An 18,288-nucleotide genomic window follows, 5' to 3' on the forward strand; every position below is an offset into this window, starting at 1 on the left:
ACGGGCTCCTACATCCTCATATACACATTATGACATAATAAAGAGTTTAATCGTTCACGAAATAAAGACATAGAAGCATACCCATTTATACAGGTTCTACACATTCCATTTCTCCATGGTAATAGAATGTAAACATTCTATTTTGCGCCAAACATCGCCTACAACTCAATTCTAAGTGCAGCATATTGGACGACTCCACAGTCATTGATCATTCGCGACTTTTAAGTCGTTCCTGTTATCTCTAGAGCATCCCGTATATCTATAGCGCTGCATTTCTTCCCCATCTTACCATGGATAGGGTTTGGTGCATTCCAGAGTTCACTTATGGTCCCACAAAGGTAATCTTAGGAGAAATTAATTTCAGCATACTGTAAATGCCTGTGCATAAGAAAGCATAATTATTTTCATTATCTTCAAAGGAATTCTGTAGAAGCAGCCTTTATTTTCAGACTCTGCAGGCCTGCTGGGAGGAAACATATTACAATAAACAGGTAAGATTCATCCCACAAAAAAACATAAACAACAGAAAGAGAATTGTATTTCATGACAGTTTAGAGAAGGTGGTCATAAGAGTTCTTAATATCACTTGCAAATTGTGAGGCATGAGCAGTTGTGAAATGTTGCGAGAGGCCCTTCTGAAAGCACATGATATGGTATTTCGTGGCACGGTCTCACACCTTACCTCATCTTGCAGAAGAAGCTCATGGTCCACTATCTGCTGCTCCAGAGTCGAGGCCAGGTCCCGCCCCATGTCACCACGGAGCACATGAGCAACTGGCTGGTGTCTCAGGGCAAAAAATCCCTTAGGGAGAGGTGAGTACCACGTCAGCACTCAACTTCACTGCCATTCCCTGCCACCAGCAGCACTCCAGGAGGTGCTGTGGGTCAAATAAACAACAGAAAAATCAGAAGCCAGGAAAGTTGAATTGCTCTGTGTTTTATTTGAAGGGTGTGGAAGGAAACCCTGGAGGAGGGGAAACAACCTCGCTCGGGTGGTAAGAGAATGAGAGTTAGAGACATACTACAAGTTAGTGAGCTCTTTTACTAGCCTTTCAACAACGAGTTAGCACAGCAGAATAGATCTCTTGTGAAATTACACTAATGGGACTTCCTGTTTCATACTGCAGGCCTGGGAAGTAAACACTTGCCTAAAAATGATGGACATAGAGCACGAGGCTTTCTGCAAGCTCCGCCGCTCTATGCACCCCTCCTCGCCAGCTGACATGTAAGTTCCATGTACTGCCCTGCATATGACTTGATCCATTTATCTACACATCTGGAACTACGCAGAAACAGACTAAGACAGTGTTCTCTGTGAGCACATTGCACATCGTTTAGCTTTGTCTTCTCCTTTTTGTTGATTTCAGCGATCCTAAGGTCCACAGCATCGTGGAAAGAGCTGTGAGAAGCATTCTGGGCGAGCAGTCCAATGATCCCCGTAGCAACCTGCTCAGCCCATCTCAGGTGGTGGTGGAGGTGGTGCCCAGGCTCCTCCTGGCCCTGTGGCTGCAGCCAGAGGAAGGACAGTCAGAGCACCCAATCCTAATAAGTGGGATGGCCGTGGGCATGGTGGCGGCTGTAGTGGAGAAGGTCTCCTGCATGTTAAAGGACCCTTCCCCTCGCATCCCTTTCTCCCGGGCTGCTGCTTTTGACTCTGTGCGGTCGATCCTCGGGAGAATCAGTCAGTCCTTCTCCACTGATGACCTGCAGAGCCCTTTTTATATGAGCTCTGTCTGTGCCTTTGTGGCGGACGAGGTGCAGAGCTGCTTCCAGCCCCCTGCAGCCACCCTACCAGTCCCCCTGTCCTCGCGGTGGCTGTTTCCACCACACTACCAGCTGACATCCAAGCAGGTGAGTAGCAATGATAGAGAGCACTCTGACAGACGCCTGTTCTGATGACATCTTGGTTCCTTGTAGTAGTAGAGCTCATCAGGATTGTTGTTGTCACCCATAACACAGACCCGGCTTCTTCCCACCTAGAGGTTGTAGACATCACCCCTAACACAGAGGCAGATCAGGCTTCTTCCCACCTGGAGGTTGTGAACATCACCCCAAAGGCAGAGGCAGACACGGCTTGTTCCCACCTGGAGGTTGTGGACATCACCCGTAAGACAGAGGCAGATCCGGCTTCTTCACACCTGGAGGTTGTAGACATCACCCCTAATACAGAGGCAGACCCGGCTTCTTCGCACCTGGAGGTTGTAGACATCACCCCTAATACAGAGGCAGACCCGGCTTCTTCGCACCTGAATGTTGTGGACATCACCTTTAATACAGAGGCAGACCCGGCTTCTTCGCACCGGAATGTTGTGGACATCACCCCTAATACAGAGGCAGAGCCCATCTCTTCCCTCTTGGAGGTTGTGGACGTCACACCTGAAGAAAGGACTCTCACGATGGCCGTCTTCGCCACTCTGCCAGCTGACATCCAAGCAGGTGAGTAACACTTAGAGAGCACTCTGACAGGTGCCGTTTGTCATGACATCTTAGTAGAACCTTTCAACTGGCCAGTGTTTAGAAGCTACGGTTTGCATTTGTTTTCATTCTGTTCCTCCTTTTTCCCTTTCCAGAGGATGTTGCTGTGGTCATCCCGGATGTCACCCCACACGTCACCAAGGACGTGACACTGGATGTTTCATGCAGAGCTAGGAAAGGGGCAGTCCGGCGATTATTTTGCAGGCTTTGGAGGGCAGTGTGCTGCTGCGCCTGCCACAAGGAAGAGGAGGAACAATATTAATTATTCATCAGACCTTCAGAAAAGGGATTGAACCATAGACCATTAAATTATAAAATGATAATTAGACTCAATTCTGCTTTTTTTCTGCTTACTACTTCATTTCAGAATATTTCTATAAACTTTCACTTTGCAAGTGTGGAGTAGGTTGTGTAAATAAGTGGGAAACATCCCAATTTGAATGCTTTTATTAATTTTCTTGTACATTTAAAAACAAATGTATTATTTGACAACAAAAAAACAGAAGGCACTCAACCAACGTTGAGTTGAGGTGCAGCCAAAAATTTTAATCATCATAGAAAAGGAAAAAGCCCAACTCTTGCTCACTATAAAAAACTGCATTGTTTTATTCAGGCAAGGTTAAAAGTTTAACGTTTCGGCCTAGTCTATGACGATATGCAAGTTGTGTTTGCCCAGGAAAAGGGTGACCCAGAATCACCCTGGTTCTTGAGGGTTGAAGACAGTGAAAAATGATCATTAAGTAAATGGGACTTTTCAATTATTGAATAAAATTATTTAATGAACAAGAATTTAAAAACAATTGACTTGAGGATCAGAGCAGGCAGGCTGACTGGCTAGCCCTGAAGGCCCTCTTTCTCTACCTCTGTGTGGTTCATCTCAACCAGGAGGTTGTGTGGGTTGTCTTTCTCTCTGTGGGTGTGAATCACTATGACCTCTCCCTGTACCTGCCATTTGGCTGATCAGAAGCCTTCTGCTCTTTCTTTCTCACATGAACAGGAGGAATGGCCTCTGGGGTAACCTCCTCCTCTATCTAATGCCTCTTCCACCTCTGTCTGGCTGTGTTCGACTGAGGTCACTCATTCTCTCTCCCTGGGTGTTGGATAGTTCCTCCTTCTCTGTGTCTTTGTGAGTTGAGGGAGTTATCCTGTTCCGGCTCCCTCTAAGGGTGTGCACCATAATCTCTTTCGGGTGTGTTGAGGGGTTCAGTGGTTTTGGAGGGAGTCTGAAGTTCGATCTCTAACGATGAGTGTGGCGTCTGTCCCATGGTGGTGTCCCCATCCCTCCTAAGGAGGAGCCACTGAGACATGTGATGAGGCCAAGAAAGATCACTCTGCAAGGACGGGATAGGACACATCACAACACTGCTGCTCATTCATATTCAAACACACCTAAGATTATGGACACACACACACAATGAACTTACCTGTACATATCAGAATCATACATTTGACAGCCACCTCTTCCCCCACATGTATTGATCCCCCACCTCAAACATGTTGAGTCAATTCCAGATGCTGAAATGGTGCTGGAATGCAGGTGCAGTAGGGCCTAGTATGTAATGATGTGATACCATGTGTACCCCATATCCTGTATTTGTGTTGATGCTTTTTAAATTTGATTGAACTTTTATTTAAACGGAGTCACACTGAGATTAAACATCTATTTTACCACAGTGCCCTGTAAAAGTGGAAGTCATATTAAACAACTACCATAGAGAACCTTCCCTCCATAGGAATTGCATACCATATTTTTTCCATACATCAAAATAATACTTTATTGTCAATCAGCAGTTACTTGCCTAGATAAGGCCTCAACAAGGCCCCAGTTAATGGTTGAAAATAACTTATTTCAGTGCCAATGAGTTACACTGAGTGTATAAAACATTAAGAACACCTGCTCTTTCCATGACATATGCTGACCAGGTGAATCCAGGTTAACGCTATAATCCCTTATGGATGTCACTAGTTAAATCCACTTAAATCAGTATAGATAAAGTGGAGGAGACAGGTTAAAAAAATATATTGTAATGCTTGAGAAAATTGAGACATGGATTTGTGTGCCATTCAGAGGGTGAATGGGCAAGACAAAATATTTACGTGCCTTTCAACAGGGTATGGTAGTAGGTGCCAGGGGTACCAGTTTGTGTCAAGAACTGCAACGCTGCTGGGTTTTTTACTGATAGAGGAAAATATAGTTTAGATAATCAATTATGTATACATTAATGATTAGAACCATTCATGCTAATACTTATGTTATGATTTGAAAAGTATGGGTTCTTAATTGTACTGTTACTGAAAATGTAAGCAGAAATTAATTGTGTCTGTGTCTACTGGGAAGGTTAGGGAGGGATGCTGTGGCTTTTCAGACAGAATTAATAAGATAAGATAAGAAATGCCTGGGAAAATGTTCCATTCCTAAAACAATGGGTTCTTGTGAGAATCGGAGAGAGGGGGTGTAACTGATGACGTAATTTTATGTTTTATTTCTTTAAAATGTAATGTTCTTTGTATTTTGGGTCAGTACTCATCAATAATAAATGCTGAACTTGTTTTTAAGAATGGTATCTTGCTAATTCATGCAAATGATAAACTTACAACTTATCATGAATTAGAAATGAGTGTGAATTTAATTGGTTTTGGCAATTAAACATAAAGGAATTTAGAATTCCTCTATCATTTACGCACAACAGTTTTCCGTGTGTATCAAGAATGGTCCACCACTCAAAAGACATACAGCCAACTTGACACAACTGTGGGAAGCATTGGAGTCAACATGGGCCATCATCACTGTGAATGTTTTGTACACTCAGTACATTAATAGTATTGGTACCGTGTTCTTGCCGTAACCTGTAAAGCTGGAGCAGCCTGCGAGGCAGGGGGAGGTGTAGGTGATGCCGTTGTCTGAACACACAGGGTCCCACTCCCCAGCCAAGCAGGAGCAGTCTCTGTTACACTCTGCCAACAGGCTGCCATCGTACACCATTGGACATGGGGAACAGAGAAAATGGCTGGTAATAATGATGTTTAAATAATTGTTGCTGAACTATCATTGACACAGGCACAGTGACAAAACAGCCAGGAATCCTGGCTCAGTAACAACCATACTGTATATTCCCACAAGAGGGAGCCCCGGCACAAACCCTTGTGTGTTTTGGTCTAACTCTCCCTCATATTCTAATGATCAAAACTTTTGTTTTTATCAACCCACCCACCAACCAATCAGATGTCATATTTACCCGTTGTAGGACATGGTCAGACCAGCCACCTGAACGTTGTCACACTTAGTGCCAGACTGCAGAGGGAGGAGGAGGTAGGCCATGAAGGAGGTGACGAAAGACAGCTGGGCTCCAGGCACAACGCCAAGCTTATACCTCTTCATCAGTAGACCTCCCAGGAATATCCCCACCACACCCACAGGCAGGTTCAACTCACCTGGAAAAGTTATACTCACACGTCTTTAGTGCTACCAGTGTGCTGGAGTTTCATTTCTAATCATGTTCAAAAAACCTACAGTGGATGGGAGAGATAAAAAAGTGTATTTAATGCCATTCAACATCAGTACTGACAGGATGGAACATTTCAGCTGGAGCATGTCCAGGTTTCTATGGCTTTGTTGAGACAGGCAGCCCAATTCAGTAATTCTTTTGAGTAATTGGTCTTTTGACCAATCAGATATGCTCTGAAAAGAGCTGATGCGAAAATATCTAACGTGACAATTTCCCATCATTATTCAACAGGCTAATGGGTCTCCAGTTGTCTATATAAAGAGTATCCTTAATAAGTTTGGGAATCAAAGTAATTACACCTTGCTTTAAGTAAGCCGGTAACTCCCCATTTTCTATTGATTCATGAAACCGTGCAAGAATGGAAGGAATCAATTTATCATTGAATGCTTTATAAAACTCACTTATTAAGCCATAATATCCAGGGGACCTAATGTCCTCAAGGCTTTTAATACAGTCTTTTATCTCAATTTCAGATAACTCATCATCACAAAAATCCCTGAAATCATTATCTATCTTCTTAGCAATGTTTGCAACACGTCATGCTCTATCAACTGAGCTACGAAGGAGCACGTCGACGTCACTAGAATGATGACAAGTAATTTTAACGGATTCTAAAGGGAATCATAGAATTCCAAACTCATTTCTAAACAAATGTAAACAATCATTTTCGAACGTGTGTTGCCAAGAGACATCTAACCGACGTTCTATGGAACGTTTTCTGTGAGAAAACAACAACTTTGCTGCTGACAACAACCTTGTTTGATTTTTGAGACCTGAGAACAATCGACTGGAAAATGCCTGGGTGCTTTTCAAGACTGGCGGAGAGAGTGCGTGGACGTCGGCGGCCTACTGCGTCGACAGGTTTTACAAATTCATTTGTGGCTTGTTTGTCTTGTCTTTTTCTGTTTCGCAGGGTTCGTGATCGTCGACAGGTGGACAGCGACTTTGAAGAGGGTATGTGGAGAAGAAGAATGAATTATGATTATTTAATTAAACAGTGTGCTTAAAGCATCAGAAAAGCTCAGTGCCTATGTAGGTGATTGTATTCAAACACATAGGGTGTGTCTGATATGGAAAAATACATTTTAACATTAGAACAGGATGACTCTCGGTCGACAAAGATTTTTTTTGTCGGGGACAGCCCTACAATCAGTCTTACCCTTGCTCTACTCAAAGGGCTGTATTGGAATGGCTTCATACAGTATCTACGTGTATATCATTGACTGTATTGTCTTTTTAGACCAAGAGGACCAAGAGAAACAAAGTGGAGCAGATCACTGGTACAGATGCAGGTCATAAATTAAACTCTAATTTCACTGAATGTAATCCTTTTGCATGTAAATGTTATTTAGTATGGACATCTATTGAGCAGAGGACTAATAGCAGAGTGCACATGTTATACTTTTTTGGGTACTTAACTTCACAAAGTACACAAAGTTGGCTAATACATACTTGCCTCAGAAGGTTACATGTTTTCTGACTTCTTTACCTTGGTGAATGGTGCTTTGGACACAGGTCCCTCTACACCTGTGGAATATTCTGGGATGACAGTTCAGGGGACATCTCACCAGGGACAATCTAATGAAAAGATCCTAAGTGAGTGTGTCTCCAGGGCCTGTCAGACCAGGGCTCTTGACCTCCCGCCAATCGATCCGGATGCTTTCAACCCGATTATCATCCGTTTTCTGGAAAAACTTACTGAGGAGTATGTCCAAACTTCTATTGTAGTATTTGAATGCAATGTCATCTGGAAGATTTTATAAATTGTATGTGTGTTGGTGTGCTTTTTGGTGCTAAAAACATCTAATTATCTCCTACAGGCAATGGATGCAGTTAAGCATTGGCAGGATGGACCCTGTAAGTCCCTTAACCCTGAAAATGATTCATAGATATATTAATAGATGTTTCAAGAAAGTTAGATGCAAACCTTTTATCTATCTACAGTATCATCCACATTATCACAAACAGTTACATTCAAATAGCTTTTTAGTAGCCTACTGCTTTTCATGCTTTCCAATGTATGCCACTTTCATGATTCTCATGAACATATGTGAGATTGTTGGTATCTCTTCGAGGAGCTTGGTTTCAGAGCCCAGCTATGGGGTGAGGGCATTGCTTGCAGAGATGTGCCTGGAGATTGTGTGGTTTGTATCTGAGGCCATCCTGGGGGTCATCATCCCTGCAATTTTCTGTTTTATATGGATATACAGCCATGTGTCTCCAGTATCCGGCAAGTCTCTGACAGAATCAGAGAGATCCTCTAGCACAAACCTGAAGGTTCGCAAGAGAGGCAGCAGCAAATCCTCAAGGTCTTTCACAGCCAAATCAAGCTCCTCTCGTAATGGGTATGTTCAGTCATTCCTAAAGAAACCGGTTTCACCTAACTATTCATAACCCATTTTGTGAAAATATGTTTTGTTATCGGTATAACAGTTTACTCTTAATGACCAGTTTAACTGATTATTGAATTATGCATTAATGTCACTACCGTGTCTACTATTGAATATGGAATGCTGTATTGTTTGCTTAGTATTCTCGAATGTCTCAGACAGTGTTGCCAAATACTCAGGGAGATGGTGAGACTATATCATCTGAGCCACTCAGTGACTTTTTTGGGATCACTGAGGACAGTCTCCTCACTGGTGTCCAGGATTCCTTCAAAGAGTCGCTGAACAATGTCCTCTGTATCCAAAGAGAGGGCCAGGTAGACACTCAAAGTCTATCCCGGGTTATTGTTGGAGAAGTGTCAAAGAAGGTCAATTCCATAATCTCTGTGGCCATCCAAACTCCCGTCTCTGGCCGAATGTCCCCTGTCATTTTTGCCAGTGGTGGTGTCTCCAGAACCAAGGTTGTTGAGAAGATGGTGTCTGGCTTTTCCAACATACTTCAGATGTATATTAATGGGAAGAGTGTTGAGCAGAGTGTTGTTCTCAGAGAGGATGGTGTTGAGGTAGATATGACACATTTAACAGGACAGGTCATGACAGCCCTCAGTGGCACTGTTTTGAACTTCAGCAATAAGGAGGAAAATGATCCCGACAAGAGGGAACTGCTTTGTGTTTTCGCTGACCATATGAACATGCTTGAAGCTTGTAAAATTCCTGAGGAGATGCTAAAACAAGGGGAGAGCAACCTCAATATCAAAGGTGCCGAATCTAGTCTTCGTCTGTCAACACAAAGTATGGACAGACTACTCACTGAGGAGTTTCAGACCAAGGCCACTGAATCGATCCGGGAGATTGTTAAAAGATTTAGGGGTTGTACATCATCTAGTCCAACTCCTAGGATTGGTGAGATCAGAGACCTTATAATTGACCCTGAGGCCTCTGAGTTGGTAAGTACTTTTGTTTCAGACATGGACAATCTTACCCAGTCTATCAGGGCATCCAGCATGGTAAATTATTCCAAAGCTTTAATTAGTCAGACTCTGATGACAATCCAGAGGAGAGTGTCTATGTCAGAGAGGATGAGCACCTCAGAGAAAGGCCTCTTGACTCGTTCCATCGTGGGCTCCATGTTGGAAGATGTTGACATGGTGAGAACTGATGGACACGAGATACACCGGCCATCCTCCTCAAAGTCCTCCCTGTTCCTCACCTCTGCCATGACCAGAGGGTCCCAGAGTGATTTTATAAATTCTCTTCCAGGCAGTCCAGTCCCCAATTGAGTGGCCTGTTGAAAGCTATTGTCCTATCATTAGGAGTTCGGTCATTGATATGAGTGATTCCTCAGCTCATTCACAAGGGTCAACAAATTACACAAGGCAAACCATCTCTGCCATAGTTGACACTGTTATGGAGGTCATTCCAAGAGAAGATATGGAACACATAGCCACTGCAGATGATGTCACTTCTTTTACAAGAAGACTTGCGAGACTCAGCCCCAGGGATGGTCTTCAGAACTTCTCACATGAGCTCACTGACAAAGTTTATGAGCTCATAAAAAGTCAAAACACCCCCCAGGCTCTTTTTGTGCCAGCTGGCAAGAGCCTGTGTGACTATTATTTTGAAGCTGAAGACAGGATTGAATGCTTCTGAAGAATCCAGGGAGTTTCCATCTGACCTTGTGTACTCCTTTGCTACGGAGTCAATAAAACGTCTGCTACAGCAGATTGTCTTCTGGCTTCCTCCATCACAAGGATCCGATTTCTGCCAAACTATCATCTCTGATGGTTCTCTGCAGGACACAAGTCGGCTTATCCCGAGCTCTTCTGCCATCTCCATTAGTTCCTCACAGGTTGACTGTGATACAAAGAGCTTTTTCACCAATATAATGGTCAATCAGGTCATGGATACCTGTTCTGTGGCCTCCAATTCATCAGAAGAATTATCAGAGTTGATGAACATAATCAATGGGTTGTCCCCAACTGATACTGGAACACTTGACTCTGACAGACCGGCTCTCATGACCACTAGCAGTCAGTTTAGTGCCAAATCATTGCCTAGACCCTCTCTGTCTGGCAGCAGCACACACAACGGTGGAACTGTGGATATTCACGTTTTAGGAGAGGTGGAATCCAAGATGGACAACAAAAATCTGGAGATGTCTAGTGTCTCTGTGCATCCATCAACTCCATCAGCCATGGACTCTGATACACATGCATCATTTGACTCCACTTGCAATGACTACACCGCTTTGGTACTTTTACTGATTGTTAGATTGCGGTCAATGATCACCCCTATAACATTACTGGAATCCTCTGACATTGGTGAAACATCACGAGTTCTCACAAAGAGGATTCTTTCTGAGTTCTGTGGCACCTCAGGCCTTGAACCATCTCAAGCCTACCCCCAGAATCTGAAAATCAAAAAGATTTAAGGCAGTCTACAAGGGGCTTCTTCAAGAATTCGGGTCAGAGAAGATGCTCCAGGTTGCAATGAAGTCAACGGATTATGCATTTGACGATGCCCTGGTCAAATCATTAACTAGGGAACTACTAACTAAATGCAATGAGGCTATCTCTTCACCTCCCTCCATGACCCAGTTGTCATCACACAATGCACTTGACAGTGACGAGGTAGGTAATGCTGGGCTTCCAAAAACTGGTAGAAAGGAGAAGAGAGGAAGATTCAGCTCTCTCTGTGGACTCAACCCAAAGGTACATGTCATCAAAATACAAATTATAAATATTATTTTTATTCATTACGTACAGTATGATGGTAAACACTGATACCTTTTGTGTGCAATTTCTCCTACTGCACAAATGACTGTTTGTTACCCAGTGTACAAAGAAGGTCAACAAGAAGAACCACTGCACTCCAACACCTTCCCAGAACCAGACCCCTGCCGTCAGTGAAACAGGTAAGTCAATACACTCAAATGTGTACTAAACAAAAATATAAACGCAACAATTTCAAAGATTTTATTGAGTTAGTTACATATAAGAAAATTAGTCAATTGAAATACGTTCATTAGGCCCATCTATGGATTTCACATGAATGGGAATACAGATATGCATCTGTTCGTCACAGATACCTTAAAAAAAAAAAGTAGGGGTGTGGATCAGAAAACCAGTCAGTATCTGGTGTGACCACCATTTGCCTCATGCAGCGTGACACTTCTCCTTCGCATAGAGTTGATCAGGCTGTTGATTGTGGCCTATGGAATGTTGTCCCACTCTTCAATAGCTGTGCGAAGTTATTGAATATTGGTGGGAACTGGAACACGCTGTTGTACACGTCAATCCAGAGCATCACAAACATGCTAAATGGAGTCTAAGCCCTGTCTAGGCCGAGGGGTTTGTATCAGCCTTACTGCTATTTTCCCATACAAACGCATTGAATAACAGATTCACTACATGTTCCTCAATCTGAGAGATATAAATTGATGTGTGTGTATATATATATATATATATATATATATTTATATGTATATATATATTTATTTATATGTATATATATATTTCTCATGTTTTTATCCCCTTTTTGGCACTAAACAGTCTAAGCCCTGGGGGGCTTCTTTTTTTCCTTCAGCAATTGTCAATGATCAAGAATCGTGCCGAACAGAGAGTGTATGCTCCACCAAGAAAAAACCAAGGAAGCGGTCGCTCATTTCCAGGATGTTTTCAGCTATAGGCAAAGCCTTGTCCAGTCCCTTTACTTCCTGCTATAAAAAGAGCATCTAATCTATATTTCAAAATAAATATTTGAAATTAACATAATTGCATTAAGTCTTCATGTTGAGTGTTTTTCATTATATATTGGATGATATAAAGTGTAGTAGTAGAAGTTGTATAGTTGACTATATTACTTTTACGATACATAAAACAATAAGAGTAGTGTGCACTTCTAGGTACAGTTGACCTTAGCCAAATACATTTAAACTCAGTTTCACAATTCCTGACATTTAATCCTAGTTAAAATTCCATGTCTTAAGTCAGTTAGGATCATCACTTTATTTTAAGAATGTGAAATGTCAGAAAAATAGTAGAGAGAATGATTGATTTATTTCAGCTTTTATTTCTTTCATCACGTTCCCAGTGGGTCAGAAGTTTACATACACACAATTAGTATTTGGTAGCATTGCCTTTAAATTGTTCATCTTGGGTCAAACATTTGGGGGAATCCGAGTCAGGTTTGTAGGCCTACACGCTTTTTCAGTTCTGCCCACAAATGTTCTATAGGATTGAGGTCAGGGCTTTGTGATGGCCACTCCAATACCTTGACTTTGTTGTCCTCAAATCATTTTGCCACAACTTTGAAAGTATGCTTGGGGTTATTGTCCATTTTGAATACCCACTTACGACCAAGCTTTAACTTCCTGACTGATGTCTTGAGATGTTGCTTCAATATATCCACATCATTTGTGGATATCACATCAAATAAAACTATAAATAATCTTATCTAAGTCCTTTAACATTTTAGGGGGTAAGTCAAGTGATAACGAGACATAAACCAATCTGGATAACCCGTGTCACGTTCTGACCTTTATTTTATAAATACAATCCCTGAGTGGAAATAAGAGTTATGACTTGATATTCATTTTCAAACCCGAAACTGAGGAATAGTCTTCAATACAGGAAACTGCTTTAGAAATAATTCTTCCAACCTAGCTAGTGACTTTATAAAACACAATATTTGATATTTGTATTTTATATTATACCAACGATATAGGAAAGCATCTTGTGGTAAAATAACCAAAAATATATAGGGTGTACACCCATAAAATGATTTCATTCAAGGTTTACAAATAAGCCCAACCAATAGAACATTATGTCAGAAAACAATAGTCTAAACCCAATGTCTCTACCATATATGGTTGAAAAGTTACCCGACGATTTACTCAGAATTTAACCCCACAACACCAAATATGGAACACATACAACCAAGTGCGGTGCAGTCTGAACTAGTAATGGTCAGAGCAAATGATCGTTATTATTTCATTAACACTGTCAAGTACAAGTATATGAAAGTTATAACAGTGTAGAGAGCAAGCTAATTTTTAAATTCTGTCATTTCTAATGACATCAGGCAAAGAAAACGACGTTTGGACATGAATTTCGTAGCTCCCTTTTGAATTGACCCTTTTTCTCTCTACATTGAACCTTTATACCGGATCATCGAAAATAGCTAGCTGCAATCCGAGTGGCTACTCCTGGCTATCGTCTCTGTCCCAGAGCAAGCACCAGTTAGCCTGGAGCTAGCCTCGAGCTAAGCCCATCTCCCGACTAGCCGAAGAGGTCCAAAAATACCTAATTTGCCAATTGGCCTGGACCCTCTACTGACCCTCTACTGCCGACACGGAGCCCCGCCGATCCATCACGACTGGTCCGCCGACATCATCGTCCGAGGGGGTTTCAACAGGCTTTTCCGCTGCGACATCGCCAAAGATCCATCTGCTGGCCAAGGCCCGCGAGCTTTCTGAATCGCTGTATCTCCAGCTCACCGCATGAAGAGGAATAAACAGACTCACCCCATCGCGACGTCCCCCAAAGGTTAACTCTCTAGCCCTCGCTATCTCCCTGCTTGCTAATTCGGCCTGCTAACGGCTAGCTTGTCAAGCTCCGGTCCGCTAACTGCTACCTTGTCTAGCTCGGGCCTACGAACTGTTAGCTTGTTAGCACAGGCCTGCTAACCGTCTGAACCACCGCGTCCCAATCACTCTCTGACCCCATTTACTTTCTATCTCTTTTTGATTTTTAATTTGTTTATACCTTCCGGAAACCTGCCTCACCCAATGTGATACGGAATCGCTATTACTTTTACTCTTATTTTTATTTTTATGACACACTCAAGAACCTCCAGACGCTAACCAGCTAACTAGCTACAAGCTAGTTAGTCATTGTTAGTTTTTTTTTAAAAACCTGGATAACACTCGCCAGCCCAGCCCCCCTGCCCATCCACCGCTGCCCCCTGGACACTGATCTCTTGGCTACATAGCTGACGCACGCTGGACTGTCCATTAATCACGGTACTCCTTTCTGCTTGTTTGTCTTACCTGTCGGCCCCGTTGCCTAGTCAACGCCATTTTACCTGCTGTTTGTTGTGCTAGCGGATTAGCCTCGCCTACTGTTTTTAGCTAGCTTTCCAAATTCAACTCCTGTGATTACTGTATGCCTCGCTGTATGTCTCTCTCAGATGTCAATATGCCTTGTATACTGTTGTTCAGGTTAGTTATAATTGTTTTAGTTCACAATGGAGCCCCTAGACCCACTCTGCATACCCCTGTTACCTCCTTTGTCCCACCTCCCACACATGCGGTGACCTCACCCATTACAACCAGCATGTCCAGAGATACAACCTGTCTCATCATCACCCAGTGCCTGGGACTACCTCCGCTGTACCCGCACCCCACCATACCCCTGTCTGCGCATTATGCCCTGAATATATTCTACCATGCCCAGAAACCTGCTCCTCTTATCCTCTGCCCCCAACGCTCTAGGCGACCAGTTTTGATAGCCTTTAGCCGCACCCTCATACTACTCCTTCTCTGTTCCGCGGGTGATGTGGAGGTAAACCCAGGCCCTGCATGTCCCCAGGTACCCTCATTTGTTAACTTCTGTGAGCGAAAAAGCCTTGGTTTTATGCATGTCAACATCAGAAGCCTCCTCCCTAAGTTTGTTTTACTCACTGCTTTAGCACACTCTGCTAACCCTGATGTCATTGCCGTGTCTGAATCCTGGCTCAGGAAGGCCACCAAAAATTCAGTGATTTCCATACCCAACTATAACATCTTCCGTCAAGATAGAACTACCAAAGGGGGCGGAGTTGCAGTCTACTGCAGAGATAGCCTGCAAAGTAATGTCATACTTTCCAGGTCCATACCCAAACAGTTCGAACTACTAATTTTGAAAATTACCCTCTCCAGAAATAAGTCTCTCACTGTTGCCGCCTGCTACCGGCCACCCTCAGCTCCCAGCTGTGCCCTGGACACCATTTGTTAATTGATCGCCCCCCATCTAGCTTCAGAGTTTGTTCTGTTAGGTGACCTAAACTGGGATATGCTTAACACCCCGGCAGTCCTACAATGTAAGCTAGATGCCCTCAATCTCACTCAAATCATCAAGGAAACCACCAGGTACAACCCTAACTCTGTAAACAAGGGCACCCTCATAGACGTCATCCTGACCAACTGGACCTCCAAATACACCTCCGCTGTCTTCAACCAGGATCTCAGCGATCACTGCCTCATTGCCTGTATCCGCCACGGAGCCGCAGTCAAACGACCACCCCTCATCACTGTCAAACGCTCCCTAAAACACTTCTGTGAGCAGGCCTTTCTAATCGACCTGGCCCGGGTATCCTGGAAGGACATTGACCTCATCCCGTCAGTTGAGGATGCCTGGTCATTCTTTAAAAGTAACTTCCTCACCATTTTAGATAAGCATGCTCCGTTCAAAAAATGCAGAACCAAGAACAGATACAGCCCTTGGTTCACTCCAGACCTGACTGCCCTCGACCAGCACAAAAACATCCTGTGGCGGACTGCAATAGCATCGAATAGCCCCCGTGATATGCAACTGTTCAGGGAAGTCAGGAACCAATACACGCAGTCAGTCAGGAAAGCTAAGGCCAGCTTCTTCAGGCAGAAGTTTGCATCCTGTAGCTCCAACTCCAAAAAGTTCTGGGACACTGTGAAGTCCATGGAGAACAAGAGCACCTCCTCCCAGCTGCCCACTGCACTGAGGCTAGGTAACACGGTCTCCACCGATAAATCCACGATTATTGAAAGCTTCAATAAGCACTTCTCAACGGCTGGCCATGCCTTCCGCCTGGCTACTCCAACCTCGGCCAACAGCTCCGCCCCCCCCGTAGCTCCTCGCCCAAGCCTCTCCAGGTTCTCCTTTACCCAAATCCAGATAGCAGATGTTCTGAAAGAGCTGCAAAACCTAGACCCGTACAAATCAGCTGGGCTTGACAATCTGGACCCTCTATTTCTGAAACTATCTGCCGCCATTGTCGCAACCCCTATTACCAGCCTGTTCAACCTCTCTTTCATATCGTCTGAGATCCCCAAGGAATGGAAAGCTGCCGCAGTCATCCCCCTCTTCAAAGGGAGACACCCTGGACCCAAACTGCTATAGACCTATATCCATCCTGCCCTGCCTATCTAAGGTCTTGAAAGCCAAGTCAACAAACAGGTCACTGACCATCTCGAATCCCACCGTACCTTCTCCGCTGTGCAATCTGGTTTCCGAGCCGGTCACGGGTGCACCTCAGCCACGCTCAAGGTACTAAACGATATCATAACCGCCATCGATAAAAGACAGTACTGTGCAGCCGTCTTCATCGACCTCGCCAAGGCTTTCGACTCTGTCAATCATCATATTCTTATCGGCAGACTCAATAGCCTCGGTTTCTCGGATGACTGCCTTGCCTGGTTCACCAATTACTTTGCAGACAGAGTTCAGTGTGTCAAATCGGAGGGCATGCTGTCCGGTCCTCTGGCAGTCTCTATGGGGGTGCCACAGGGTTCAATTCTCGGGCCGACTCTTTTCTCTGTATATATCAATGATGTTGCTCTTGCTGCGGGCGATTCCCTGATCCACCTCTACGCAGACGACACCATTCTATATACTTTCGGCCCGTCATTGGACACTGTGCTATCTAACCTCCAAACGAGCTTCAATGCCATACAGCACTCCTTCCGTGGCCTCCAACTGCTCTTAAATGCGAGTAAAACCAAATGCATGCTTTTCAACCAATCGCTGCCTGCACCCGCATGCCCGACTAGCATCACCACCCTGGATGGTTCCGACCTTGAATATGTGGACATCTATAAGTACCTAGGTGTCTGGCTAGACTGCAAACTCTCCTTCCAGACTCACATCAAACATCTCCAATCGAAAATCAAATCAAGAGTCGGCTTTCTATTCCGCAACAAAGCCTCCTTCACTCACGCCGCCAAGCTTACCCTAGTAAAACTGACTATCCTACCGATCCTCGATTTCGGCGATGTCATCTACAAAATGGCTTCCAACACTCTACTCAGCAAACTGGATGCAGTCTATCATAGTGCCATCCGTTTTGTCACCAAAGCACCTTATACCACCCACCACTGCGACTTGTATGCTCTAGTCGGCTGGCCCTCGCTACATATTCGTCGCCAGACCCACTGGCTCCAGGTCATCTACAAGTCCATGCTAGGTAAAGCTCCGCCTTATCTCAGTTCACTGGTCACGATGGCAACACCCATCCGTAGCACACGCTCCAGCAGGTGTATCTCACTGATCATCCCTAAAGCCAACACCTCATTTGGCCGCCTTTCCTTCCAGTACTCTGCTGCCTGTGACTGGAACGAACTGCAAAAATCGCTTAAGTTGGAGACTTTTATCTCCCTCACCAACTTCAAACATCAGCTATCCGAGCAGCTAACCGATCGCTGCAGCTGTACATAGTCTATTGGTAAATAGCCCACCCATTTTCACCTACCTCATTCCCATACTGTTTTTATACTGTTTTTTATTTTTTATTTATTTACTTTTCTGCTCTTTTGCACACCAATATCTCTACCTGTACATGACCATCTGATCATTTATCACCCCAGTGTTAATCTGCAAAATTGTATTATTCGCCTCCCTCATGCCTTTTGCACACATTGTATATAGACTGCCCATTTTTTTTCTACTGTGTTATTGACTTGTTAATTGTTTACTCCATGTGTAACTCTGTGTTTTCTGTTCACACTGCTATGCTTTATCTTGGCCAGGTCGCAGTTGCAAATGAGAACTTGTTCTCAACTAGCCTACCTGGTTAAATAAAGGTGAAATAAAAAAATTAAATAAAAAAATTGTATAGCACTAAGTGAATATATCAAAATAATGTCATTCAGACGCTTTTATCCAAAGTGACTTACAATAAAACCTGCT

At 43.7% G+C, this 18,288-nt stretch overlaps 1 protein-coding gene across 1 annotated transcript; it reads left to right on the forward strand.

Moving 5' to 3' along the window:
* Positions 1–1,895: 1,895 nt before the first annotated feature.
* On the forward strand, positions 1,896–2,834 carry LOC115139532 (uncharacterized). The gene is made up of 2 exons (XM_065026976.1): positions 1,896–2,436; positions 2,571–2,834. Exons 1-2 carry the CDS (start codon positions 1,896–1,898, stop codon positions 2,735–2,737), a joined length of 708 nt encoding a protein of 235 aa, XP_064883048.1. The 3' UTR covers positions 2,738–2,834.
* The last annotated feature ends 15,454 nt before the right edge of the window (positions 2,835–18,288 follow it).

Source organism: Oncorhynchus nerka, linkage group LG13 (genome assembly GCF_034236695.1).
Source record: "Oncorhynchus nerka isolate Pitt River linkage group LG13, Oner_Uvic_2.0, whole genome shotgun sequence".
Classification (NCBI taxonomy): domain Eukaryota; kingdom Metazoa; phylum Chordata; class Actinopteri; order Salmoniformes; family Salmonidae; genus Oncorhynchus; species Oncorhynchus nerka.

What these genes read in the sequence shown, in the direction of transcription:
- LOC115139532 (XM_065026976.1), top strand. Translation starts at nt 1,896, where the DNA reads ATGACATCTTGGTTCCTTGTAGTAGTAGAGCTCATCAGGATTGTTGTT. An exon ending in GCCAGCTGACATCCAAGCAG is followed by an intron (nt 2,437 to 2,570) that starts GTGAGTAACACT and finishes TTCCCTTTCCAG; the next exon opens with AGGATGTTGCTGTGGTCATC.